Source organism: Nipponia nippon, unplaced genomic scaffold, assembly GCF_047370975.1.
Source record: "Nipponia nippon isolate SJK-2023a ecotype South Korea unplaced genomic scaffold, ASM4737097v1 scaffold_19, whole genome shotgun sequence".
NCBI classification, from domain to species: Eukaryota; Metazoa; Chordata; class Aves; order Pelecaniformes; family Threskiornithidae; genus Nipponia; species Nipponia nippon.
The window spans coordinates 2,297,555-2,321,709 of NW_028262335.1; the positions used below are offsets into that span (position 1 = coordinate 2,297,555).

General features: G+C 51.9%; 4 protein-coding genes across 7 annotated transcripts; 2 read left to right on the forward strand and 2 right to left on the reverse strand.

Annotated features, from left to right (window-relative positions):
- Nucleotides 1–243: 243 nt before the first annotated feature.
- On the reverse strand, nucleotides 244–11,700 carry EMC1 (ER membrane protein complex subunit 1). Its single transcript, XM_009463438.2, has 23 exons — nucleotides 11,510–11,700; nucleotides 11,237–11,361; nucleotides 10,899–10,964; nucleotides 10,645–10,738; nucleotides 10,053–10,181; nucleotides 9,772–9,898; nucleotides 9,261–9,410; nucleotides 8,720–8,887; nucleotides 8,049–8,120; nucleotides 7,510–7,569; nucleotides 7,140–7,262; nucleotides 6,809–6,905; nucleotides 6,265–6,381; nucleotides 5,135–5,334; nucleotides 4,739–4,888; nucleotides 4,035–4,196; nucleotides 3,667–3,786; nucleotides 3,296–3,433; nucleotides 2,748–2,921; nucleotides 2,378–2,588; nucleotides 2,068–2,152; nucleotides 1,470–1,599; nucleotides 244–1,254 (listed from the first exon to the last, which is right to left on the reverse strand). Exons 1-23 carry the CDS (start codon nucleotides 11,584–11,586, stop codon nucleotides 1,075–1,077), a joined length of 2,955 nt encoding a protein of 984 aa, XP_009461713.2. The 5' UTR covers nucleotides 11,587–11,700; the 3' UTR covers nucleotides 244–1,074.
- Nucleotides 11,685–14,168, forward strand: MRTO4 (MRT4 homolog, ribosome maturation factor). Of its 4 annotated transcripts, none has more exons than XM_087755164.1 (8): nucleotides 11,696–11,810; nucleotides 11,892–11,950; nucleotides 12,023–12,126; nucleotides 12,217–12,298; nucleotides 12,547–12,614; nucleotides 12,843–12,994; nucleotides 13,470–13,668; nucleotides 13,842–14,168. In XM_087755164.1, the coding sequence occupies exons 1-8, from the start codon at nucleotides 11,783–11,785 to the stop codon at nucleotides 14,035–14,037; spliced, it is 888 nt and encodes a 295-aa protein (XP_087611290.1). In that variant the 5' UTR covers nucleotides 11,696–11,782; the 3' UTR covers nucleotides 14,038–14,168. The 4 variants fall into 4 exon arrangements, with proteins under 4 accessions (XP_087611289.1, XP_087611290.1, XP_087611292.1 ...); XM_087755166.1 differs by having other exon boundaries at nucleotides 11,722–11,810; nucleotides 13,470–13,546; XM_087755163.1 differs by having other exon boundaries at nucleotides 11,685–11,810; nucleotides 11,892–12,126.
- Nucleotides 14,169–14,409: 241 nt separating this feature from the next.
- AKR7A2 (aldo-keto reductase family 7 member A2) lies at nucleotides 14,410–18,602 on the reverse strand. Its single transcript, XM_009463394.2, has 7 exons — nucleotides 18,377–18,602; nucleotides 17,453–17,640; nucleotides 16,824–16,928; nucleotides 16,208–16,304; nucleotides 16,008–16,107; nucleotides 15,542–15,671; nucleotides 14,410–14,955 (listed from the first exon to the last, which is right to left on the reverse strand). The coding sequence occupies exons 1-7, from the start codon at nucleotides 18,582–18,584 to the stop codon at nucleotides 14,794–14,796; spliced, it is 990 nt and encodes a 329-aa protein (XP_009461669.2). The 5' UTR covers nucleotides 18,585–18,602; the 3' UTR covers nucleotides 14,410–14,793.
- A 65-nt stretch (nucleotides 18,603–18,667) lies between these two features.
- Nucleotides 18,668–23,909, forward strand: SLC66A1 (solute carrier family 66 member 1). The gene is made up of 8 exons (XM_087755301.1): nucleotides 18,668–19,076; nucleotides 19,307–19,544; nucleotides 20,252–20,381; nucleotides 20,594–20,681; nucleotides 21,811–21,965; nucleotides 22,200–22,292; nucleotides 22,700–22,885; nucleotides 23,218–23,909. The coding sequence occupies exons 2-8, from the start codon at nucleotides 19,375–19,377 to the stop codon at nucleotides 23,314–23,316; spliced, it is 921 nt and encodes a 306-aa protein (XP_087611427.1). The 5' UTR covers nucleotides 18,668–19,076; nucleotides 19,307–19,374; the 3' UTR covers nucleotides 23,317–23,909.
- The last annotated feature ends 246 nt before the right edge of the window (nucleotides 23,910–24,155 follow it).

The window sequence follows — 24,155 nt, forward strand, 5'->3', positions numbered from 1 at the left end:
GGAAGTGACGCGCTGCCCACGCGCGCACCGCGCTCCCCGATTGGAAGAAGCGGGCTCGGCCCGGGCGCCTGCGCACTGCGTGAGTCAGCAACTTTGCCGGCGGCGCGTGCGCTGTGGGCGCGCGGGGGGAGGCGGGCCGCGCGTGCGCCCTGCTCGCGCCCTGCCCGGGCGGGCGGGAAATAGCCCCAAAAAGGGAAAAAAAAAAAAAAAACCAAAAAACACCAAAAAAACCCAAACCGCAGGTCCTGCTCCTCAGCACACGGCTTTTATTGAGGCGGCGTGCACCGCGGGGAGGGGGCTGACAGGGGACGGCCTCTGGGAAAGCTGGGTCCGAGCACTTAACTCCACTGAAGGGCTCTTGGCCGCGACACCTGAACCCCAGCGTGGTACACCCAACACGGGAGAGTTTTAAAAAACGGGAAGGAACTCACATTATCACCGTAATAAATAAGAGAACATGAGAGAGACTTTACGTTCAAATTCCTCCCGCAGCCCTGCGAGGTAATTCAGTGGCCCGATGCGGCCGTTTCCCGCCGACAGCCACACCATTTCTAACCTTCTTCCTAACGCCACGACCCCACGCCGCCGCCTCTTCTCAGGCTTCGCGCTACGCGGCCTAGCGTTCACAGCACAGCAGCCGGCAGCCCCGCCATCCTCCTCTCGCCAAGACGTTAGTCACGGCTGGCGCCGAGGAAGAGGCCAGAATCAAGAGCACACGCGTCCTTACTATTATCTTCACTAACATCAGGGAAACGACGTGATGGCAGAGTTTAGGGCTTTAACAGAGGTTTGGGAGATCTCTTTTTTAGTCATAACAGACCAACATCTCTTTTTCCATCGCTCCTCCATTTCTTCTCACTAGGAGACGTGTCGGCAGTATATCATTTTGTTGCACTAGCAGCTTTTCCTCCCAAATATCTTCCAGCAAAAACGTAATATAGATGGTTGCATCCATCAGTCACGCGAGCTGGAATTTCTAACGGAACCCAGCGGCGATGCTGTGGGTGGCAGATCTTCAGCCAGTCCGGATCTCAGGTACCTTCTCCCGCCTCAGCCTTCCCTTCACCTGCAGCCTTACCGCCAGGCACGGTTCAGCAGCTTCACCTGGGCAAGTCTCTTTGTGATCATAGTAGCAAAAACCAGCCCGAAGAGGACGCTGCTTATCAGCACGTAGTCGTAGTCGTCTTTCAGGACGTCAAACTGCTTCGATGGGTACACTCGGGTCTGGTAAATGTCCAGGCCGTACGCAACAACCTAAAGAGATGAGATCATGAGTAGCTTCCAGGAGAAAACCAGATACATCCAAAATTATTGACTCGGGTCTATAGTTCTGACCAAAAGAAGAAATGTTCAAGCGGTGAGCAGCCACACGATCGGGAATCACAGATCTCCCTGCCACAGGCTACGGTGTCATGCTGCTCTGCCGCAAACTCCACAGCCCTACGTTGAAGCCTCCGCCCTGTACTCACCAAACACGTAGACTCCAGGCCGGAGGGGGCTGTATAAATCCCTCTCATTCGAGATATGGTTTGATTGTAGTTGATAAACCTCTCGGCATGGATCTGCACGTCAGGGGAGTACGGAATCAGGTTCTCTTCTCTGAAAGGCATTTAAAGAGAAATCAAAACCCAAGCAAACAGCACACGAAAGACATCGCCTGCGTTTCCTAGTCTGAGCATCACAAGCTGACCTAAACCAGCACATTTAGCAGCTTTTCCCAGTGCAAATTCATTTTTGCTGCAAGATGAAAATCAAACACGCCAGCTGGGTCAGACTACACTGCAGCACCCTCCTTTTAAGCTTCTGAAGTTTTAAAAGGAAGTGTCATTCTAAAAACTTCAGAGTGCAGACAACAGGCTGGTTCTGCTAATGGTAAGACTTGCTGCATTACAGACAAACGTATTCCATCGTCACAGACTGGGAACAAAGCAACCTCGCTTAATTTCACACAAGAATTGCCCTGAATCTGTCCAGGACAAGCTGTTCTATTTCACGCTACCGTATTAAATGCAAAATTCATCCCTCTTCCAAGCTGCCCAGGAACAGGGGTTATCACGCTTTCCTTACCTGCTTTGTTCCGTAGGGATCTCTGGCCGGCGAGGATCCAGCAGAGCCTTTGGAAGGGAGAGGATGGCCCCAGAGGGAAGTCCAACTGTGCATTAAAAGAAACGCATCTTACAAACGGCCATTTCTGGCAGCATTTTCTGACAGCTAACATAAATGCTCTCTTGGTGCTTATCCTTGCACTTGCCGGGAGTCCAGGGCAACCCACAGGCAGGATTTCTGGCAGCAAAGTGCATTTTGCTTGGTTTTCAGTGCGAAACCTGGCTCGCGCAGGTCGTGTAAACGCATTCAGAACAGAGCAGCATGTACTTACTGAGCAAGTGACGGCTGGTGATGCCTCGCTCGGTGATGGTAGCCTCCATGGCACTGATAGCAGACGGGAAGATGTAAGATTGTTGGAGAACCTGAGGTAAAATCGGGCGGTCAAGGGAGCTGAAGGCTGTGGCGTTGTACTGCTCCGTCCCCTCATACAGCTCCAGCACAGTGAACTCGTTCCGACGTGCCTTCGTGTTCCAGTACTGGTACTGAAATGAGAGAAGATTTTTAGGAATACGGAGCAAGTGGAGTCAATAATACAGAGCAGGAAATCACAGAGAATGGTCAAAAAGTTGTCTCCATGCAGGTTCAGCAACTGCCCCTACCTCCCAAACGTAAAGAACGAGAAGATAAGAGTAACTTCTTACCACCACCCAGTTCTCTGAATGAACAATGTGGACAGGTCCCTTTGCTTTCTTCTGTACCGACGAGTGGATGATCCTGCCTGTGACTCCATCGATCAGATAGATTCCAATGAAAGTGCGCTCATGATGCGTATCTGTGCTCTCTGTCACCACAGCAAGCAGGTTGGGATTCAAGGACTAGGGAAAAAGAAAAAACAACGGAGACGCCCACTTTAGTGCCACAGGCACCTTGTTTATCTGTGTTTCATCTGGGACTAGGCATATCTTATTAGCACAAATCACCTGAAGAAATCAAGAAGCTATTTCCCCACCATCAGATGTTTGACTGACTTAAGTGCTGCACGAAAACATTTTATAGAAGAAATCTCCACCAAAATTAAGAAGAAACGCTCCACCAAGCATCTTCTGCAGGGGGTTATGTACACTGATGCACATACAGAAAAAATGGCACCACGGGGCAGTTAATCTCAACATAGTGCCTAGAAACGGTGCCGAGATCTTCCCGCGAGACAACGCATCTACAAAAAGTCAACAAAAAGTTCCAACGGCACCTTATAGAGAACGCTGCGGTCTCCCATCACACGGCCCTGGGAGTGCACGTGCTCGTTGGACCTCTTCCCCTTCACAGTCACTATCCTCTGTACTTCGGTGGGTATGACCACCTCCCAACTCTCCTCTGTTGTCAGGTCCTGCAAGAAAAAAAACCATGATGTAGGAGGTTTTATCTTGTCCTCAAAAGACACCATCTCCACCAATAAGATGCAGGAAGCTTCCTCTGCTTTTGAATTTTAAGTTTCTTAGGCACATTTTAGGCAGGTTTCTATTCTGAGCAAAACTCTGTAAAGCAAACGAAGACATCTACCATTATCAAGAGGACATTTAAGAAAGTGACGTCACTTAAATGGTAATGAGTCTTCCATACCTTTTTCAGCCTGAATCCAGAGAGTTTTCCCTGCTCGGCATCAACGAGATAAAAAAAGATAGAATGGGCTATTTCTTCTAACTGGCGAAGGACATTTTTAGTTGCTGGGAAAGCTGTAACCTGGAAAAGAAGAATTGAAACACAAGTTAAAAACCAACTGACACACACAAAAAAAAAAACCCAAACCAACACAGAAAGATTATTTCAAACACGTTTACCAGGATGAGGTCTGTCTTACCAGAACAACCTCATAGTTTTGTGTGAAATGTGACTCAATGGCATTTTTTTTTTCTATCTTGCTCCAAAAGGGAGGGGAATAATTAACCACAACATGAAGAAAATTGCCTCCAGGCAAAGTAATAATTTACCTTGTACTCATCATCGATCAAGAGTAGTACTTTGGCATAGTCTTGATCCATAATAGGCAGAAGCAAAGTCTGAAGAATTGAACGCTTCAAAACAGGGGGAACTACTTGGCTTCTCTTCCCAAAGATGGGGTTAAAGACATACAGAAAGCTCATTTTGGTTTCCTAAAAAACAAGACGCAAAACTTTCCCTAAGGCAAAAAAAAGAGCTGGTTTTCTACCTGTTACCTGCTGGTGTCGACTATTCATACCCTGGATTCAGCTATTCCATCCTCAAAACATTCTGTTTGGACACGCATATGCTCTGTCCCACATTTCTCTATCAAAACCATACCGTGGCATGCGGTGTTCGTAGCTTTAACTAAATCCTACCTGCCACCTGCTGAAGCAGTCTCAAGGCGTATGGAGTACAAAACATCCTGCAGCTAGCTAAGGGACAGCCATTGTCGCCTAGCTAATGGAGGCCACACGTGACTTATCTCACACGACCACAGAAACTGGATGAAATTATGTCTTTTGTTTCAAGAAAAGGCTTCAAAATGAGCATCCTTCAGTTTTTTCGGATTGTGTGTTTGCGCTCTCTCTCCTTCTGTCCCCACGTCAGCGATAACCAGACAATACCCAAAAAGATATTTTCTTCCGCCCTTTCAAAGGGCAGATTTCCATGCTAAGCAAGTTCAATGGAAGGACAGAGGAAAGGGGCTCACCTTGTCCTTAACAAGCAAGGTACATTGCGGAGGGTGTGGGAAATGGGCTGTTGTTCTCTGGACCATCAGCTTAAAGGAGGAGCCCAGTCTCACATTCCCGAGATACTGCTTCCACAGGATGGTGCCAGAACTGCTTTCAATACCAAAAAGCTGACGGGAGAGACACAGTAAAGCCAAACTTTAGAACAACGCATCTCTCGCATTCAAGCACTGCATCTTTCTTTGGGATATGACAAAGACAGAAGAGTCTTAGTCCCTCTCCAAAGCTACCGCAAAACATTCTGCACATCTTCTCATGACATTCTGCCTAAAGCCTGGCCAAAAATGGGGGTGGGAATTCAGAGCTGAGACTCTTTGCTACAGTCTAGAAACAGATTCCTACCCTGGCTTCCTCACCTTTCCCGAAGCGGTGACCATCACCATCATTTTCTGGAGGTTGAATTCATCTCTGGCCAAATTGTCAATGTTAATCTCATTTTTAATCTGGCTCCGGGGCTTCCTGGCATCATAGAACATCTTCCAAAGATGGGCAGTCCAGGCTTGCAGCAGGATAAGTTGAGAGGACAGCCGCTTCAGAAACATTCCCAGCAAACCATCTGCAAACAGCCCAACAGTGATAACGAGGGAAAAAACATTGCATCCCACTCCACAATTGAAATGATGGTCTCAGCCAGTAGAAGAAATGCTGCCATGCATGAACCTATGACAATTCTTTGCCTCTGCCTCCCACTCCAGAACAGCAGAGTTATAGTTATCATTTCTCTGATAGACTCTGGCATTTACCAACCTTTTCCCACTTCACAGCGGTAGAGCTCATTCCAAAAGCTCTCATCAACTGAAAGCAAACCTTCTGGCAGAGTACATAATCTCTTCCTTTGTATTCCTTCTTTCTGACTGCTACGCTCACAGCAAGTGCCCGCCTAAAGCCTACCCACCTATAAGGCCTGTATCTCCCCCTGCGCTCATTACTCACAGCTACAGAAGCCCTTGAAGTAAAAAATACTTAATTCTGCCCAATCAGGGTTTATATTTAGCTTCTTGAAAGGAGCAAAATATCAGACTTCAACTGTATTTCACCACTGCGGAAAGCAAGCAGAGAGGAGATCAAGTTCCCCTAGGAAGCATTCGTCAGAAGTGTCAGAAAACACCGCATGCAGTCTGAGGTTACCTTGAATGGCTGCATCCAGGACAGCAAGAAAAAACAAAACAAAGCAAAAACAAAAGCTATTGCAAACAAGTCTTCCAGAAAGAGTCAAAGGGAAACATTTAGGAGAGATGGCCAAAATCCCTCCTACTGCTGCTGACTGTTTTTTTAACACGACAATCTAATACGCTCATGCCATCTGCATTTGGCATTCGACTTCAAAAGTTTAGACAGAAATGGGTTTATTTCTGCTCATTTTAATTGCCGTCAGTCCAAATTTCAATCCTAACTCTCAGCTCAGAGGAAAAAGAAAACAATAAATACATTCGTTCAAGAAGAAAAGCAAAATCACAAAGGTAATTCCGTTAAATCGATGGCTTACCTGCTTTCTTTCCAAATTCTCCCTCCAACTCAGCCTGCGCACCTGTCAGAGGTAGATCCACCATTTCCAAGCTTACCACTTCAGCTAGTGACTCCTCTCTACTCCATACAACTTTTCCTGGAAAGAAATATGAGTAGAATATTGGAAAATTGACGCCACTGAGATGGACTTTCAACCCTTTCCGCAAATTAACATTTTCGCCATGTGGATCTTTTCTGAAGAAACTTTGAGGAAGATCTACAACAGGACTTAGACTCAATTCCTACAAAAAGAGTTTTGAAATCTGCAGAAACGCCATGAAATCCAAAGGCTCCGTCTGCACAAAGAACACTGCAGAACTGTTTTCTCAGATGAAATGTCTTGTGAGGGTGAAAGAGTCTCCAGTATCTTTCACAGGACTTCGGACAGTTAAAATTCATTTTGCCAGTTTCCAAAGAAAGCAATGATAAAAATATAATCATTTGGGACTCGAGTTTTCTTCTCGTCCTACAGTGACGAGGGGTGCACTGTTAAAAATGGCGTAGGTTAGCTGTTTGCCAGTTACCTGGCTGCTGGAGGAACATGAGCATGTGGTCTTCTGTTTGCACCAAGGCGCGATAGCCCACAGAGTCATCCTTCTTCAGGAAAACTTGGATGTATAGCTGGAAAAAAGAGCAAGCAAAACAGCGAGGTTAACGATCACATCATCTCCTTGGAGAAAACAGAACTCGCAGGTGAAACAAGAGCAAACAGTGTGATTGTGCGCAGTAATCTGGTGTGTCTGCAGAATGCTTTTCCCCTGGGCTGAAGGGCTGTACCAGTCCTGCCAAATCAGGGTAGGGAGGGCACTGCAAGTCTGATAAACCACAGGTCTGAAAGAATCTCTCCCTGCTCACCTGCTGCGGCTTGGCACCGCTCTGCTCCAGGTTAAAGGTAATTGTGGTATCCAACAATCTTTGTCCAGTTTCAACCAGGTAGAGATTAATATTGTAGGTTTGATTGGAACAGGTTAGGGATTCCTGTAACAAGAGGCGGAAAACAAGAGGCTGAGCTAAACATACACGCCACACCGAATTCTGCAGAAGGATTTCTTGTTGAGCAAGAACTGTGGCTTCAAGATATTTTTAGATTATTTATATGGAGCTGCTGCAAAACACCGTCTCCAAAACCATGGTGTAACACCTTTTTCGTTCTGTTCCCACATGCAAAAGAAGAAAATGAACTGTCAGGAACTTCGCTGTTCTTGGGAACGAGCACGCTTTATACCTGCTTCCGGGAATCCTCCAGAGTACCTCCACCATGAAGGCCATCAGAACTTCCAGGTTTCTGAAATGAGAATGAGCAGAGAGAACATGGTTTCAGACCCCAATAAGAGCATAAAAAAAATGGTTTTTGAGGGCCTGACAAGCCTCAGCTTGACTCTGAAAGCAGGCAGGAAACAGTAGTGTTCCATTCTACTCCATTTCTGATAAAAATGAAACCTTGCTAAGTTCGGTATCCGTAAGAATTGAAGTCTTCTATAGATCAGTAAAGCCCGTTCCTAGGTTACGTGCCCACCTTGCACGAGGCTGAAACAGGCTGCGCACAGGACAGCATGCTTCGTCAAGCCAGAGACAGCCTTAGCTAGATGTAATCAAGATCTGCTTGCATTACCATTGTCTTCATACATCTGAGGCGCTAATGAAATCTTCCTCTTCCTCAAGCTATTACCCATCCCTGTAAGGAAAACACTTGTGGAACCCACCCCCAGTGCATATCCGTGCTAGCGCTGTGCTGGTTACATACTACAGGCAAATTGTACTAACCAGTTCACTCCTGCAGGCCAGGACAGCGGCCACAGTTTTCTCCCCAGTTGTTGCAAAACTCACCAGAGCTGCCTGAAAAGAAGAAAATAGCAGGAAATCCTAAAACAAAGAAGAAAATCCCCAAACCCCATCAAAAACTACCTGTGCAGCAAATTAAGCCATACTGGAATCAAAACCAAATGGTATTTCACAGCCAAATTTTAAATTTCATTGTTTCATCAAATAAAAAAAAAGTTCTCTCTTCTAAGACTGAAAACACTTCTCAAAGATGGAAACAGTTGACCTGCCACAGGCTTTTGAACCATTATGCCCAGTGTTACTGAGCTTTTTAAAGCTTGCTTGCTTTTCAAAACCTCTCAGCTGGCCTAACAAAAGTCCTGCTGCACCGCTGGCCACTTAGAGACGCGTGTCTCTATCCACCTCAAAACCAGGAAACCACCCCGACGCTGACAGGTGTCAGCAACAAAGCGTACCTACGCTGATGTCTGGAAATACTTCAGCAGCTGGTATAAATTAAATCAAATGGTTTTCAAGTGTTGCAGCCAAGAGCACAATTGAAATGAGAAGCTCGGCAGTTTGTTCAGAGCACTTAGTACAAGTGTACTGGTTTATTTTTGAACAATTTTAAGCTGTAGTTGGCGCTCTTGCTGGATTACGTTTATCTTGGTTACCTGGTGGAAGTCCCGAAGGTGGCTGAGCAGCCCGTGTTTGTACTGCAGCAAAGAGAAGTGGCTCGGAGACAGCTGCAGGAAGAACTGAGTCCGCGAAGCACTGATTACGCTGGGTTGAGTGGCCAATATCCTGGGCTGGAAGCCATCAGCAAACTCCAGGTCAAGTGACTGTGAAGGGGAGACAAGCATATGTGTTCATGAGAACTTTTTCTTCACTGAAACGAATACCTTCCTTTTATTAGCAGTAATATAAGCTTTACGAAGAGGTTCCCCATGTCAGAATCAACGTACAGCAGAAGCAAGACGAACTAGGCTCCCATTGGAGCAAACTCGGGAGACATCAATCCAGAAGGAATGATTAGACAGACACAACACATAGCTTTCTCTCCCTGCCCTCAATTTATGGATCGCGCTCCTCCCCACGCCTCTTCAATCATTCCGCAGTTTACCAACAGGAGAACCCCCTACGCTGCCAGGCTTGGTCAGGCACCAAACCAGTTGGACAACGAATTACGTACAATGCTCTTTCAGCGCTTCTCACCTGCAGCGGGATCTGCTTCATCTCCTGCTCCGTCTCCAAGGAGCACACATAGAGCGAATGCGTGTCCATGTCCACGCAGACCAGCACTGCCTCCCCCACCACGCTGCACACGTCGTTTAAGCTCTTCAGCCACGGGGCTGCGACTCTGATCTGCCAAGCGAGACATAAGCAAAGAGATGAAGTTGTCAACAGAACAAAATCATCAAAGAACCACCTTGGACACAACCAAGAATTTAGGTCAGAATTATTTTTACCTATGACCCTGGGAGAAACTATCTACCAGCCTGAGATTTCCAGGATGGTCTTGACTAACAGCTGCAAGTCTAATTGAGTTTTGCTTTCAGGGCATTCAGCAGTGAAATCCATTTATTGGCCCATAGACAATGCCACAGTGAAAGGGAAGTTTACCTGTACTACAACAATTAATTACTCTGCACGCCACACTCCATCTAGTTGGAAGTACATTTGTTAACATCAAATTCAGTATTTTGGATCCATAATCGAGCACTACCTGTTTTGTAATTTCTCCATCTTCTACACTGAACGTTAAAACGTTCAAGTGGCTCTGGGGAACGATTCCAACCACGTGGATCACTCCGGTCCCATGGGAATACAACAACTGGTACTGAGTAGTCTCACTGCAAGAGAAGCAGCAACCATGAAGCATTGTCTTCTCACATTGCTGTTTTCAGCTGTTTTCTAAAGCATAAGGCGAGTACAGCATCCTTTCCTCTCCAAGGCAACAGGCTCCCTGTCATAAATTTACTCTTCTACTTAAAATATGTTCTTTACCTTTCCGGTAAGTGTTCCACCCATTTCTGGTGCCCGTTGGAAAGGTAGTGAAGAGAGATGGCTGCCTTCTTCAGGACCGCCACATATTTCACCATGTCCTGTAGCCCCACCAAACGAGCCACCTGGTAACTAAGCACAAGTCAGAGACAATAAGTTAGAAAGTTATTTTCTTTTAGGAAAAAAAAAAAAATCACTCTGAAGACCTTCTTCAAACATTTAATATCACTCTTGAAGTACAATTTATAGCCCACTTTATCTATCCTTGCTGATCTCAACAGAGAGCATGAGGCTGGAATCCAAACACCCCAAACCAGATGCAGGTTGAACATGTTGTCTACTTAAAAAGAAAATCCACCTATGAAAAAAATTTGTATCTCTTCCTCTTACTGGTTTGCTAAGAAATACAAACAGCATGAGATTTAACTGCAAGGTTCAGGCGTTCCTTAGGAATTCAGCTAAATATTATTTTAGAAACCTTACCTCTAACGAATTTTTCCCTATAATGCAAGTCCAAACAATGTCAACAACCCTTTTCTTCCGTCCTAGACCAACGTTACAAAGGGAAAGAGACAGTGCGAACACGCAAGCCTACCTGCCAGTGTCCAGGGACGTCTCCCAGTTCAACCCTCCGATGTTGGTCTCCCAGGAACGCAGAATGCGCCCAGCATTGGACACAGTGATGGCATCTGCCCAGGAAATTAAGAAAAGGAGATGAATGCAGAACTTGTATCCCACCACGGATCAACAAGGAAACGAGCTCTGGCAAGTTCAACCTGTGGCCTAACACGCGGCTGAGATCCCACGACAACTGCTAGCCCCAGCACACCATCTGCATGTTCTCCTTACCCTGCCCGTGGATCAGCATCGCATCTATTGCTCCCTCGGGGGTTCCCTTGTCTACATGGCGCCACACTGAAGGAAAGAGAGTTAAGTGAGAACAAGATTTGTTCCCCCAAAGGCATTTATTTGTTATTATGTTTAAATCTCAGCTCTTTATAGCAATAAGCTTGTGCAGACAACAGTCTGCCTGCCCTAAGCAGCTGCTTTTGAACTGCCGGCTGAATCCTCTGGGTCTGATAAAGCAATAAGACCAGCATTAATTTATCAGTATGAAAACATGGCGCAACTCGATTGACACGTTAGCCCCAGGCGCATTCCCCACAACAAACCCCTGCTTCACTCACGGATTTCGCCGCTCCTGGAGTTCAGGGCGGCCACAACGTTCTTCTCGGTGGCCACGATGAGCTTCTTCGAACCCTGCGAGGCCTCCAAGGAGGCGAACTTGAGCTTCCCCACGTACTGCTGCCTCCTGCCAGAGGAAACGCGAGCGGGGGTGAGACGGGACAACGGGGCGCCCCGCTGTGGGGGCGGCCGGGGGAAGGCCCGACGGGCGGCCGCAGCAGGAGGCAGCACGGCGGGCCCGGGGCCCGCTTGCAGGAGGAGGGCTCAGCACTCACCAGTCGAACTTGCCCACTTGGTCCTCGTAGACGGCGGCCGCCAGCGGCAGCAGCAGCGCCCACAGCCCCGCCGCCATGGCAGCGCCCGGCCGCGATCCCGGCGTCCGAGGACGGGGGAGGGGGGGAGCCTTAACGCCGCGGGGCCGCCCGCGCCGCCGCCTGCGCGGGGAACCCGTGTGAGCCCCGTCGGGCGGGCGCAGGCACCGCGGCGGGCAGCCCGCCGGCCTTCCCGGCAGCCCGCGCGGCGCCGAGGGGGCCTCGAAGCAGGGCGCCATGCCGAAGTCCAAGCGGGACCGCAAGGGTGAGCGCCCCGGCCCCCTCCGCTTCCCGTCCCCGGCCCCGTCCCCGCCCTAACGCGGCCTCTCTCCTCCGCTCCCCGCAGTCTCCCTGACGCGGACGCCCAGGAAGGGTTTGGAGGCCAAGCAGGCGCTGATCACTGAGGTAAGTGCGGCCCGGCCCGGCGCGGTGCCCCCCTCGCCGGTGCCCGGCTACCGGCTAACCGCTGCCTCGCAGCTGCGGAGATGCGTGGACACCTACAAGTACATTTTCGTCTTCTCCGTCGCCAACATGAGGAACAACAAGCTGAAGGACGTCCGGAACGCCTGGAAGCACAGCAGGTGAGCCGGGGCGGCGAGGGGGCCGCTGCCCGAGGGGGCGAGCGCGGCCTGGGCGCTGACAGCCGCCGCCGCCGCCTCCCCTTCCTCCAGGATCTTCTTCGGGAAGAACAAAGTCATGATGGTGGCGCTGGGACGGGAGCCGAGCAGTGAGTACAAGGAGAATCTGCACAAGGTAAGGGCTGGGTTGGTTTGTTTTTCCTTTCTGTGCGTCCCAAAGCTTCGCCTCGCCCGCGGAATGAACGCCAAGGGACGATAGAGCCTCCTCGCGTCGCCCTTCTGCGGGTGGTTCGGTTGAATCCGTCCACGTTGCGACACAAAAACTCTGCTGTTAGCGGAGCTTTCAGAGCTGTACAGGACTGAACCCTGGAAGAGACGTCCCTGGGCGCTGCCCCAGGCCCACGGACGGCTCCTTTCTTTCAGGTCAGCAAACACCTGAGAGGGGAAGTCGGTCTCCTCTTCACGAACCGCACCAGGGACGAGGTGGACGAGTGAGTACGCGCGCGTCGCGGCTTTGAAATGCCGAGCAGCCTTTTTCTTTCCGCTTAACCGCTTGCCGACGTTTCCCTTAAAGCAGCGATCGCGCGAGGCTTTTCAGCTCGCCTTTCTCTGCCACCCCCCCAACGGCGGGGAGGGAGTTAGGGCAGGCTACGCCGCCATCCCCGCCTCCGCCCGAGGGAGGTTCTCTCCGCAGCTCACGCTCTCCTTACCCGTCTCAGGTGGTTCTCTAAATTCAGAGAGGTGGACTTTGCCCGCGCAGGGAACAAGGCAACGTACACGGTGAGCCTGGACACGGGGCCCCTGGAGCAGTTCCCCCACTCCATGGAGCCGCAGTTACGGCAGCTGGGATTGCCGACGGCGTTAAAGAAAGGTATGCGAAGCGGCCGAGAAGGTCAGCTTCATTTTTCATCTGCGCAGATAAGATCTTTTTAAGGAGAATGTTAAATAATCGAGTAGAATTTAGTTTTGGGGAAGACCTGACAGCCGACTTTCTCCTTGTTTGGCTGGCGCTAGAACTCCTTCTGTTCTTCTTGCGCCGTTCTTCCCAAACTGATGTCAAAGGAGAAGGGAAACAACCAACTTTCTACCAGATACCATCCTTTTTCAGTGGAAACGACTAGGCCTGGCCTAACCCAGCACGCTGGCATCCCATTCAGAAACCAGATGTGGGGTTTGGTGGTTTTTTAGAGTTGATCTCATCCAGCTTCTCGGGGCGCGCTAACATTTGCGCGGAAAGGCACAAGCTACAGAGGGCGGTGTTTGAGAAAGCCTTAGCTCTGCGCCCCCCGTTTCGGTGGGTATATCCAGGATTCGTGAGCCTGTTTCAAGAGCTTTTGTTCCTGCAGGAGTGGTGACGCTACTTTCCGATTATGAAGTCTGCAAAGAAGGGGACGTTCTCACCCCCGAACAAGCCCGCGTCCTGGTGAGTAACGTTGTGACGCAGCGTCTGTGCGAACCCCCGCTTCAAAACAATCCACTGTTCGGTGTAATTCCGCTGGAGGGTGCGAGTTCTCGGATGAAGGCGAGCAGTACTCCTGGGTATCGGTCAGCAAACATCCCTACGCGTTCCTAATGCGAGTGCTAAAACTCTGCAGCAATTATTTTGGCTCCCGCTTTGCCGCGGTTCCCGTCGGGAAGCGATGTTTACCGTGAGTGGTTTTGCTGGGCTGGCCGGGGGGACAGCGGAGCGGGAATGACAGATCTCTGTCCTTTCCTAGAAACTCTTTGGCTACGAGATGGCGGAGTTTAAAGTCACCATCAAATTTCTGTGGAATTCGGAGACGGGAGACTTCCAGAAGCTTGTGGGAGACACGGCAGAGGAGGAGGAAGAGGAGGACGACGACGATGACGACAGCAATGAGGACTAGCAGCAGTCCTTGCGCTTGGACTCTAGACGGTTCTACTCTGTTTTAGAGACGCAAGGAGGAGGATGTTTCCCTTCCCTGCTTACACCCAGAGGAGAAGGGCGATCAGCTCAAACGTGCTCTTCATAAAAAATGACCTAATTATGCTTTTTTTAATATAAATCTTTATATAAAACTCCAGACAGTTGTCACTGCTGCCTGTTTGAGTACCCCGGGATCTGAGGAAATGCCACCTCAGACACAAAAGCTAGGCAGAAAGCGTCGTGCAGCTTCGACATGGCGCGCCCGACACGGGGGAAGGTGCCGAGGGTCTGCTCTTATCTCCTGATAAAAGCTTCAGAAGCAGCAATTTAGCTCAGAGTCACCGAGCGCCGATAAGGAGGTGCCAGCCAGGGTATCGGTGCAGTTAAGAGATAGGGTCTGCGTTAGAAAAAGGTTTTATTCTTGTATATAATTATTTAAGATCACATTAAAGCAGAACTGGGGCCTTCATCCAGTTATGTGTCTGTTTTCCCCGATTAACTGCATCTTTAAATCATAGTGTGAGCTGAAGGTCCCTCAGGGGAGAAAGGATAAGGCATGGCCCGGCACGACAAGTGCTGACAGTGGTAGTGAATCCTACAAAGCTTTGTTAACACAGGGAAAAAACGCAACCCATTTACAGGTCGATCAGAGGGTGGGTAAGTACCTCTCCCGCGCTTCCAGAGATTTGCGCTCCGTTATCCACCCCCACAACACCCTTCCAGAGATTTGCGCTCCGTTATCCACCCCCACGACACCCGCTTTCCTGTCCCTACCCTCGGCTCTAGCGGAAATAGTTGGGGCAGTCGTGTGCAGTCAGGTTCCAGGCTTTATCGAAGGCCTCCACGACGGCTGGGAGCAGGGGACCCTCTTCGCTGTAGTCAAGGTTCTGCTCTAGCTGCTCCAAGTTGGACATCCCAATGATCACTGCGTCTCCAAGAGAACCCTGGAAAGCGGGAAGAGGAGTTGCTGATCCCAAAAAAAACCCAGTTCACCTCCCAAGCCACTGCAGGCCAAACTTTAAACGTTTCTTTCCAGTAAAGAACATCCAGAAACTCCTGGATGTTGAGACGACTGCCAGCACGAAGTTCTGTTCGCAAGGCCAGAACATCGCCGAGTCGTGCCAACTCCTCAAAAGCTGCCCAATCCTACTTCATGGGGGACGAGGGGAACGTTTTGGGGAGATGGGGAACATAACCCTTTATTTCCTAGGCTGATGAAAAGCGGAGTTGTCTCCTCGCAGGGAAGCTGTCTGGGTGGGAAGCCAAGACCCCAGTAACCGGCACCTAAACCCTTCCATTTCTGCCAACGCTATGAACACAGGATGCCGCGGGGAAACGCAGAGCCGCCTCGCTCCCACAGCCTGGCAGGCAGAGCCCGTACAGCAACCTTCGCTTTGGAATGCCGCAAGCCCACGGGACGTGCAGATGAAAAGATAACTGTTTGTACGGAGACATTTCCCCGTTTGCACGCCGTAACAGCTGCCCAATTCTGGTGGTGCTGCACAGGCTACAGCCGCGTCGTACTCTTACCTGCAGTTTGGAGTGGTTGTACAACCAACGCAAAGCAGCGGAGGTCAGGTTTGGTGCACTGGAACCGTAAGCATCTTTCAGAGCTCTTTCTACTAAGGCAATTCCTTCAAAATTGTGCTTTTTCCAGTACCTGCAGGAAAAGAAATTGCTCTTATTGCCCTTGGGACCTCTAGTGAATGGTAAATCTATATTCCAAGCAAGAACAAAAGGCTTTCAGGAAGCCTCGTACAACTCTTCAGAGCCTCCGAGGACTTGTGCCATCCCCCACTGCAGGCCGGGAGGAAGCTGAGCCTAAAAACCACTCTGCAAAGCTCAGTCACAAGCCACGGCCCCAACCACATGTGCAGACGTAATCGCTGCACAAGCTTGCATCAATTCTGCTTCCTCTCAGCTGATTATTAGTGTGGATTTTTTACGTAGCCACTCCTGCCGCATCTCCCTGCTCGTCTATCGGCTCAAAACGTACCTGTCCCTGTAGGCTTGAGCCCAGTCATTCCCAAAAAACCTTCCAGTGGGCTGACGTGTGTCCTTATCTTCATACTTGTACTTGCCGGTCAGCAGCCCTCCTGCAAAGGGTCAGCAGCGCGTTTAGTGACAGGCTGGCTCTTCTACAGCCCCCGCTTCGCATGGTTTTGTCTCAAAGTCTCACCCTTTCCCTCCCCGTACCTGCCAGCGGATTGTAGGCGTAGAACCGCAGTCCGTAGTGTCTCAGGCAAGGGAACAGCTCGGCTTCCACCTGGCGAGTGGTTGCGTTGTACATACCCTGCACAAAGAGGAGGGAGGCAAAGAACTTTGAACGCCAGCTCACGGCAGTGGTCGCGAGCACCTGAACAGCCTTTTCACCCCCCCTCCCTGACAATACTCGTACCCAGAAGAGCAGCTTCAGGTCACACGAGGTTATGAGCTGCTTAGGAACAGACTTTCTAAAGGATTGCAAGTAACGCAAAAACTTTTAAGTTCCACATCAAGGGAGCTGCTGACTCGAGCAACAAACGCATACTCAGCTTTTTCTGAGAAGTGATCTCAGTCAGCTCAATCACGCGTGTCCTGAAAGGACTTCCCAGACCAACGGGAGCACTTTCCTTTCCTGTGTATATCTGGCACACTGGGGACTGGTCCAAGATTTGGGGCTCCCAGACCCTTCCCCACAGTGACCATTGCTGTAAGGACACCGACAACCAGCCGTACGCCGTTCTGATCTGAACCCTCCTGTTCTTTTGGTTTGATTCATCTCAGCCTCCACAAAAGATCTGCCGGACCACGGCAAGCCCCGGTCCCTCACCTGGTACACCGTCGGCATCACCCAGTTGTTGTATTTGCAGATGGTGCAGATTTCTGCGACCTCCCATGCTGCGTAGTTTGACAGACCAAGTTCTTTAAACTTTCCCTGCAAAGGAATAAAAGGGTATTCAATTCCAGATTTTAAAAGGGCATTTGCACCTAGACGGTGCAAGACGCAGACGGTGAAAAGGACAGTTGCCAAATTTTATTCCGGAATTCTTTCCTCATCCCTGTTCACCCCTTTTAGATGACTATGAATTACCAGACCTGATAAAAATATTTCCGATTTTCTGTTCATTTTAAATTCACACCTTCTAATTTAAATGGCACTATTAGATTAATGCATTTCAGGAATTCTTCTCCACCCATTACCAGGACTAATCTTAACCCAGTCAGTTGACACGGCTGAAAGCAAAGTTCAGGTGGTCTAACGCTTCCAAGAGCTTTTGAGAACAAAGTGCACCATGTGCACATGTAACAGAGCGTCAGGGATTGCCCTGGTTGTCTGCGTCCTCTCGTCCCAGCGTTGCACAAACCCCGTGCTGCAGAAGGGCACAACAAGCAGCCCTGGATTAAAAAGGTGATGGGAGGGAATCAAGAGATGGTCCAGGCTTGGACTCCCCACTTTACTTCTCTGTGCAGCTCATTGCAGGCACGCAGCGTCTCCTCCACCGGGGTCCCGTGGTCAGGAGCGTGGAGATAGAAGAGCTCCACACTCGTCCTCTTCAGCCTCTCCAGGGATGTGTCCAGCTGCGATCGCACGCTCTCGGGCTTCAGCGTCTTCCCATCCCAGGGATTGGCCTTGGTGGCAACTTCCACTGGCAGAGAAAAAGAAAGAATGAGCAGGGATGTTTCCACCTTCAGGAAGGGAATGGGGATAAGGGGCATAACGCAAGCATTGCTCAAGGTGTTTCAGGGAAGGCCCTTCTCCTTGGGAACCGTGTCTGCCTAGCAGGGGAGGCCCTTCTCCTTAGGGACTGCAGGTCTGCCCTAGAGAGGGAGGCCCTTCTCCTCAAGGCCCAGGGGTCAGCGTTAGCAGGGGAGTCCTTTCTCCTCAGCAATGGTGTCAGCCTGGCAGAGCAGACCCTTCTCCTCAGAGAACGGGCCCAGGGGAATGCCCTTCCCCTCAGGGATAGTGTCAGCCTGGCAGGGAAGACCCTTCTCCTCAGGGAACAGACATGGGGGAATGCCCTTCTCCTCAGGAATGGTGTCAGCCTGGCAGGGAAGACCCTTCTCCACAGGGAATGAGCTCAGGGGAAGGCCCTTCCCCTCAGGGAAGGTGTCAGCCTGGCAGGGAAGACCCTTCTCCTCAGGGAATGGGCCCAGGGGAAGGCCCTTCTCCTCAGGGACGGTGTCAGGCTGGCAGAGCAGACCCTTCTGCTCAGGGAACAGGCATGGGGGAATGCCCTTCGCCTCAGGGAAGGTGTCAGCCTGGCAGGGAAGACCCTTCTCCTCAGGGAATGGGCCCGGGGGAATGCCCTTCTCCACAGGGATGACCCCTCTCCTCAGAGCCTGCCCCCCACCCAGCCCCACTGCGACCGGTCCCGGCCATACCGGGCTCCGCGCCTCCAGCCAGCAGCGTGCCCAGGATACGCTCGGACTCTCCACCGGCGTACATATAAGCGGTGTCGAGGAGACGATACCCTCGCCGGAGGAAAGCGCGGAGGAGCGCGGCGCTCGCCTCGGGCCCGGCGCGCCGCCCCACCTCCATAGCGCCCAGCACCACCCCGGGCCGCGCTCCCCCCGCCGCCATCGCCGCCATCGCCGCCGCGCATGCGCGCCCGGGGCCGACCCGGGGAAAGCACCCGCCCCCCCCCCCGCGCGCCGGGTCGGGGTCCGGCCGCGCATGCGCTCAGAGCGGCGCCGGCTCCGTCCGCGCGCCCCGGCCCCCCGACAGCGGGCGGGTTTGCACGGAAACCGGCGGCTTTCCTCACAGTCGGGTGGGTAAAAACCCAGCAAGTTTCTGAAAAAGCAGGGGGTTTGCGGGAAAAAGCGATAATTTCCCCCCTCAAAAGCAGCAGATTTGCAAAAAACCCAGCCGCTTCCCGAAAAAGCAGGGGATTTGGAAGCAACCCGGCGAGTTTTTGAAAAAGCAGGAGATTTGCAAAGGAAAGCCGGCGAGTTTCTGAAGGAGCGCTGGAGCCGCAAAGGGAGCAAAACAAAACAAAACAAAACAAAAAACAAGTTTCTGAAAAAGCAGCGGGTTTCCAAAGAAAAATACAGGCGATTCCCAAAGCGCCGTCAGCGAAGGAAGGTAAGTCAAAGTTCTGCAAAGGTTTTATTTCTCCTTTGAGGCCAAATCCTGCCAGGCCAGGCCATCCCACCGGACGCCAAATTAACGCCAAGAAAGGTGTATTAGCCAGTAATGAGCATTTGCGATGCGAGCCAGCTTCGAGCCCGAGGAGCCGTGAGCTTGTTCCTGATATAGATACGTTTTTCCCCAGCGTTATTTCATTTTTTCCCATGTTATCGCATTTTCACCAGCGTTATCCCAGCGGTTTGGCTGCCGGAGGCTAACAAACATCCCTCGGCGGGGCTGAGCACCGGAGGCCATGGATGCGCGGCGCTGGAGGGGTCTCCCACCCGGGAATCTTTCCGACTGTCCCAACGGCTCCCGCTGGGTGATGGACGTGTTCAACGAATGCGCCCAGGACGGCCGGGACATCGCCAGCATCGTCCTGGGTCTGGTTTCCATCTTCTGCTTTGCGGCTGCCTCTTTTCCGTGAGTATCGCTCCCAAAACCCGGCCGACTGGTACAACCCTTCCCTTGGTACAACACCCCTCTCTAAAAATCAAATTTCCAGCTGCCTGAATTATTAAATCTACCCAGCAAAAGCAATCTGGGCTTGGAAAATCTGGGTTTAACAGGAGGAGAGGGAGCAGGCGGTCCAGCCCCAAAGCCTTGTTTGTTATTTTATCGTTATTATTACGCTTGGCAGCTGTAATAACCCACGTAGGCCAACTGCAATGCAGTCGTTGCAGGTCAGACGTGCAGAAGAAATATTTCCCGGAGCCCTGGGCTTCTCGGAAGCGCTTGGGACAACCGTGGCGGAGGGGAATGTGGGGGGTCACGCTCAGTCTTGGTGTATCGTCAGATTATTTCGTAACCAGAGAGGCGGTTTCTGCAGCTGGTGCTTCTCCTTGCTGTTCTCTGCCCCGGCACGAGGGACGGACCACAAGGGCTTGAGCCCAGCGGGTTGCTGTGAGCACCCAGTGGGTCGCAGGGCTTCTCACGGAGGCTGGTTTGCGGGGGAGCACGTGGCTTTGCTGGAGGAAATCTCTGCTTTTCCTCCCCCCCGAGCGCTTTGGACGGGTGGTAATTGTGAAATGATCCAGGTGGGAACAACAGGGAAACCTGGGGATGGTTCCCAGGTAGCGCTGAACCGGCCAGGGGTAGCGGTTTGTCTCTGTGCCGCTCTCTCTCTGCAGGCAGTTTTACCAAGCCTGCAAAACGGGCATCATGGACCGGGCTCTCTCCATATATTTCCTGCTGGGATGGCTGGGCGGAGACCTCCTAAACCTCATCGGTTCCTTCCTGGCCGATCAGTTGCCGCTGCAGGTACCGACCGACTCGCTGGGGCTGGGTCGGCTCTCAAACACCCCAAACTCCAGGGAGGAGGGATGGGATGGGTGCTGCTTAATCCAGCGCTGGGAACTGGAGACCCATATGGCCCGGGGCTGCTCCCTTCTCCCCCCGGGGCTGCTCCCTTCTCCCAGCTGTCAGCTGGAAGCCTTTCTGCAGGTAGAACCAACCCGGCCTTCTCCCGGCAGGTTTACACGGCTGTTTACTACGTGCTCGCAGACCTGGTGATGCTGTCTCTTTACTGCTACTACAAAGTGAAGAACAGGGGCGGAGGACGTGAGTTGGGGTTACGGGCGCAGCGGGGCCCTGCGCTCCCCTGGGCTCGTCTTTCGGGCTGGCTTGTCCTCGGCTGCGGAGCCAGGAGAGGAAGCAACCCCTGGGGGAGATGGATCGGGGCAGAGATGCTTTGCAGACGCGTTGATGCAGCTACGAGATGCCCCTTGTTGCTCGCTGGCTTTTTTTCTTAGGTAATCTGAGCACCCATGCAAGCCCCAGCCAGTAAATAGCTACCGGCCACACCGGGGGCTTCTGCAAACCCCTGCAGACCACCGTGCGCCGTGTCTGGGTTGAAAATAACCCCCCTGTGAGTTGCATTAAGCATAGAAAGAAGTTAATTACCACGTTTACGCGGTGACTCGGTCTTGGAGCTGGAAACCACAGCCAGATCTCTTGACTCAGGCCAGCGCTTTAAGGGAAGGAGCGCAGTTTTCCGGCTGTTTCGGGGTCGATACTCCTCTTGCAACTAATGGCAGCCTTGACGTGATGGAGAAGCTCCTCCCTGTTCAAATGGAGTAAAAAGGGAACCTGAATGGGGCTCTGCAGCTTTTGCAAGGCTTAAACAGCAAGAGAAAATCCACTTTTTAGCAGAGCAGCTTTCTGCAAGCTACAAACAGGCATCCCCTTGGACCCTGACAACTATTTAACTTATTGAAGCCATTTGAATTTGTTAACCCAACTGATAGATGGCCCATCAACTATATAGTGGTGTTAATGCTGGAGAGCTCGTTTACAGCATATAATACAAGTCTTGCTGTCGAAGCAGGGCTTGGTCTGGCAGGGATTTGAATGTGTGCTGTTGTGAGTTAAGACCGTGAAAAGCTGCTAGGCAGGGGGAGATGATTTTTTAAGAGCCCGACAGCCAAAGAAACTCGAGTGCTCTCGGTCTGCTGAGATAGGAGCAGTTTCCTCCCTGATAACTCACAGATTGCCCGTATCGCTGCGAGATAAAACGCCCGCGGCAGCTATTGCCCGAGTGACTCGGTGCTGGCTGTGCTGCCGCAGCGATAAGGGAGAGCTCGAAGGTCTCCGTACCCGGAGGGGGTCCTGGTGCCCGCCGAGGCTGCTGGGCCGCACGGGGGGCTGATGGAGGAGCCCTCCCTAACAGCAGCCGCTTGATTCCCCGCAGTCACCGCCCTGGTCAACGCAGCCTTCGTCTTCCTCTCCCTGGGGACGGTGTCGACCATCTCCTTCCCGGGCAGAGATGCAGCCGTGGCGCCGGACCCGGGGACGTTTAAAGGGAGGTCTCTGCTCTCCGTTCGCATGGATGAGCTCGGGTCGAAGGTGAGCCGGTTCCTAAATCTGGGTGATGGGGGGAGAGAAGATCAAGTGTCCGGTGGGGTGGGCATGTCCTGCTGGACCGGTGTGATCCCGCTTAACGCTCAGCGGGGCGAGGGATAGATGGGGGTCAAAGGCTGGGTTTTGGCCCCGCTGTCGCCTCGCACGGAGCCGTGGCGTGGGTGGTAAGCGCGTCTCTGAAAACACAGGGGCTGCTCGCGGCCCCCCCTTGCCTTGCAGCCTTTCACCAGGAGCGAGATCATTGGCTTCACCATCGGCTCCATCTCCTCCGTGCTGTACCTGTGCTCCCGAGTGCCCCAGATCTACACTAACGTAAGTGCCGCGCCGCGAGCGGGGCAGGGCAGCGGCCCCGTCCTGGGGACCCCCCGGGGTCCTGCGATTTCACATAGAAGAGGGGTGGTGGGATCGTCTTTCTCCTCTTTGCTCAGAGGTCCCAGGTCCCCGTCTCTGATCATCTCATAAGGGACTATTTTTCTGTATTTGTGCTCCGAAACCTGATCATTTTTCTCCCCTCCCTTTAACATACCAATATTTTAAGGGTGGGGCTTTCATTTTGTCTTTACTTACAAGCAAAAGGGGAACTAAGAAGCTCTTGGCATTGAGTCACCACCTTTTTTTTTCTTCTCTTTTTTGGGGGGGAAGGTGATTAATACTACATCCTAGTGAGATTTTGGAGAGCTGCACCCAAGCTCCCCTCTCTCTGGCCCCTCTTCTTCCAGTACAAGAGGAAATCCACCACCGGGGTCTCCTACTCCCTCTTTGCCCTGGTGATGCTGGGGAACTCGCTTTACGGCCTCAGCGTCCTCCTGAAGAACCCTGAGCCGGGACAAAGCGAAGGCGACTACGTCCTGCACCACCTCCCCTGGCTGGTGGGCAGCCTGGGCGTCCTTTCCCTCGACGTGGTTGTATCCTTTCCCCGCCGACGCTTCCCTCCGGGATCGCATCCTGCCGGCAAGGCTTTGCAGGGAGCGATCCCGTCTCGGGGCACGCAGGGTTAGGCAGGAGCGGGTGGGTTGATGCTACTCAGCGGTTGCTTTTGAGCTGTGCTTGCTCACCTGCGTGCCAGTGAGTAATTTATGGTGTTGCAACAGCTGAATGCTTCAGAGCCTTGTTTGCGTGAAGCTCGTTGTCCTGTTTCCACCTCTCCTGGCACAAACAGCCTTTTTTTGGGTGGTGAGACCCAATACATCGCGTAGATCCACCCTTGCTTGTGTGAAGAGCCTTAACCTCTTCTCAGATCTCCTTCCAGTTCCTTGCTTATCGGAGAGGAAGACCCAGTACCCACGAAGAGAGGGATGCTCTTCTCGGCGAGCAGGCCGATGGCTTGGAGAGCTGACAGAGAGCTGCCCTGGAGCGAGAGCAGGGCGATGCAGACGAGAAAGCTGGCCCTAAAGCCGGGCAACCCGGCCCCTCCACCCTGGTGGCTCCTGGGAGAAGAGCACTTGAGCTGCTGGGTGCAACGTTGTGCTGCTAAGCCACTTCGCCCAGCCGGGTGGCAGAGGATGCTGCTGAGAGACCTCGTGCTGCTTTGATACCAATGATGCGATTGGGATTAAAGAGGGAATTATTTCGTACCTCAGAAGGTCACTCTTTGCTGCTCTTAATGTCCCACAGCTGAGCCCGTTCCCCTCTGCTTCACCTGCTGCCTCTCGAGGGTGATCCAGAGCTTCCTCTGTGCTGGCAAATGTGGGAGAGCCTAAGGGGCTGTGGCGGGGAGGGGACAGAGATGACCGACCTGCCCCGACCACGAGCACCACTTACCTCTGTGGGCCTCAGGTCCCCACCAGCGAGCTCTTTCTGGAAGATACAGCAGCGGCTGGAACCAGTTCAGAAGGAGGAAGGGAAGGAGCAGCGTAACCAAAGTGTTTTGGTCCATGCGTACCTATTCTAACTAGCGTGGCTCACGGGTCTATAAAACAAGTCCTTGCCCCACGTGCCTCCTTTGGTTTTATTTTGCCCGTTCATCTGGCGGCTCCTGCCTCTTTCTTAATGTGTCTCACAGTCCCCGTTTCTCTGACTTCTCGTTTCTTGCCTCGGCCACGTTTTCATTGCGTGGGCTTCCCGGGGAGGCTGCTCCATCGCTTTCTGGTTGGCTGCGGAGGCAGTTACCCAGGCAGAAGATGCTGCCTCTCTGCTCGGTCTGGTTTTTGGTCCCGATTTCTCTCGTTGGTGAAT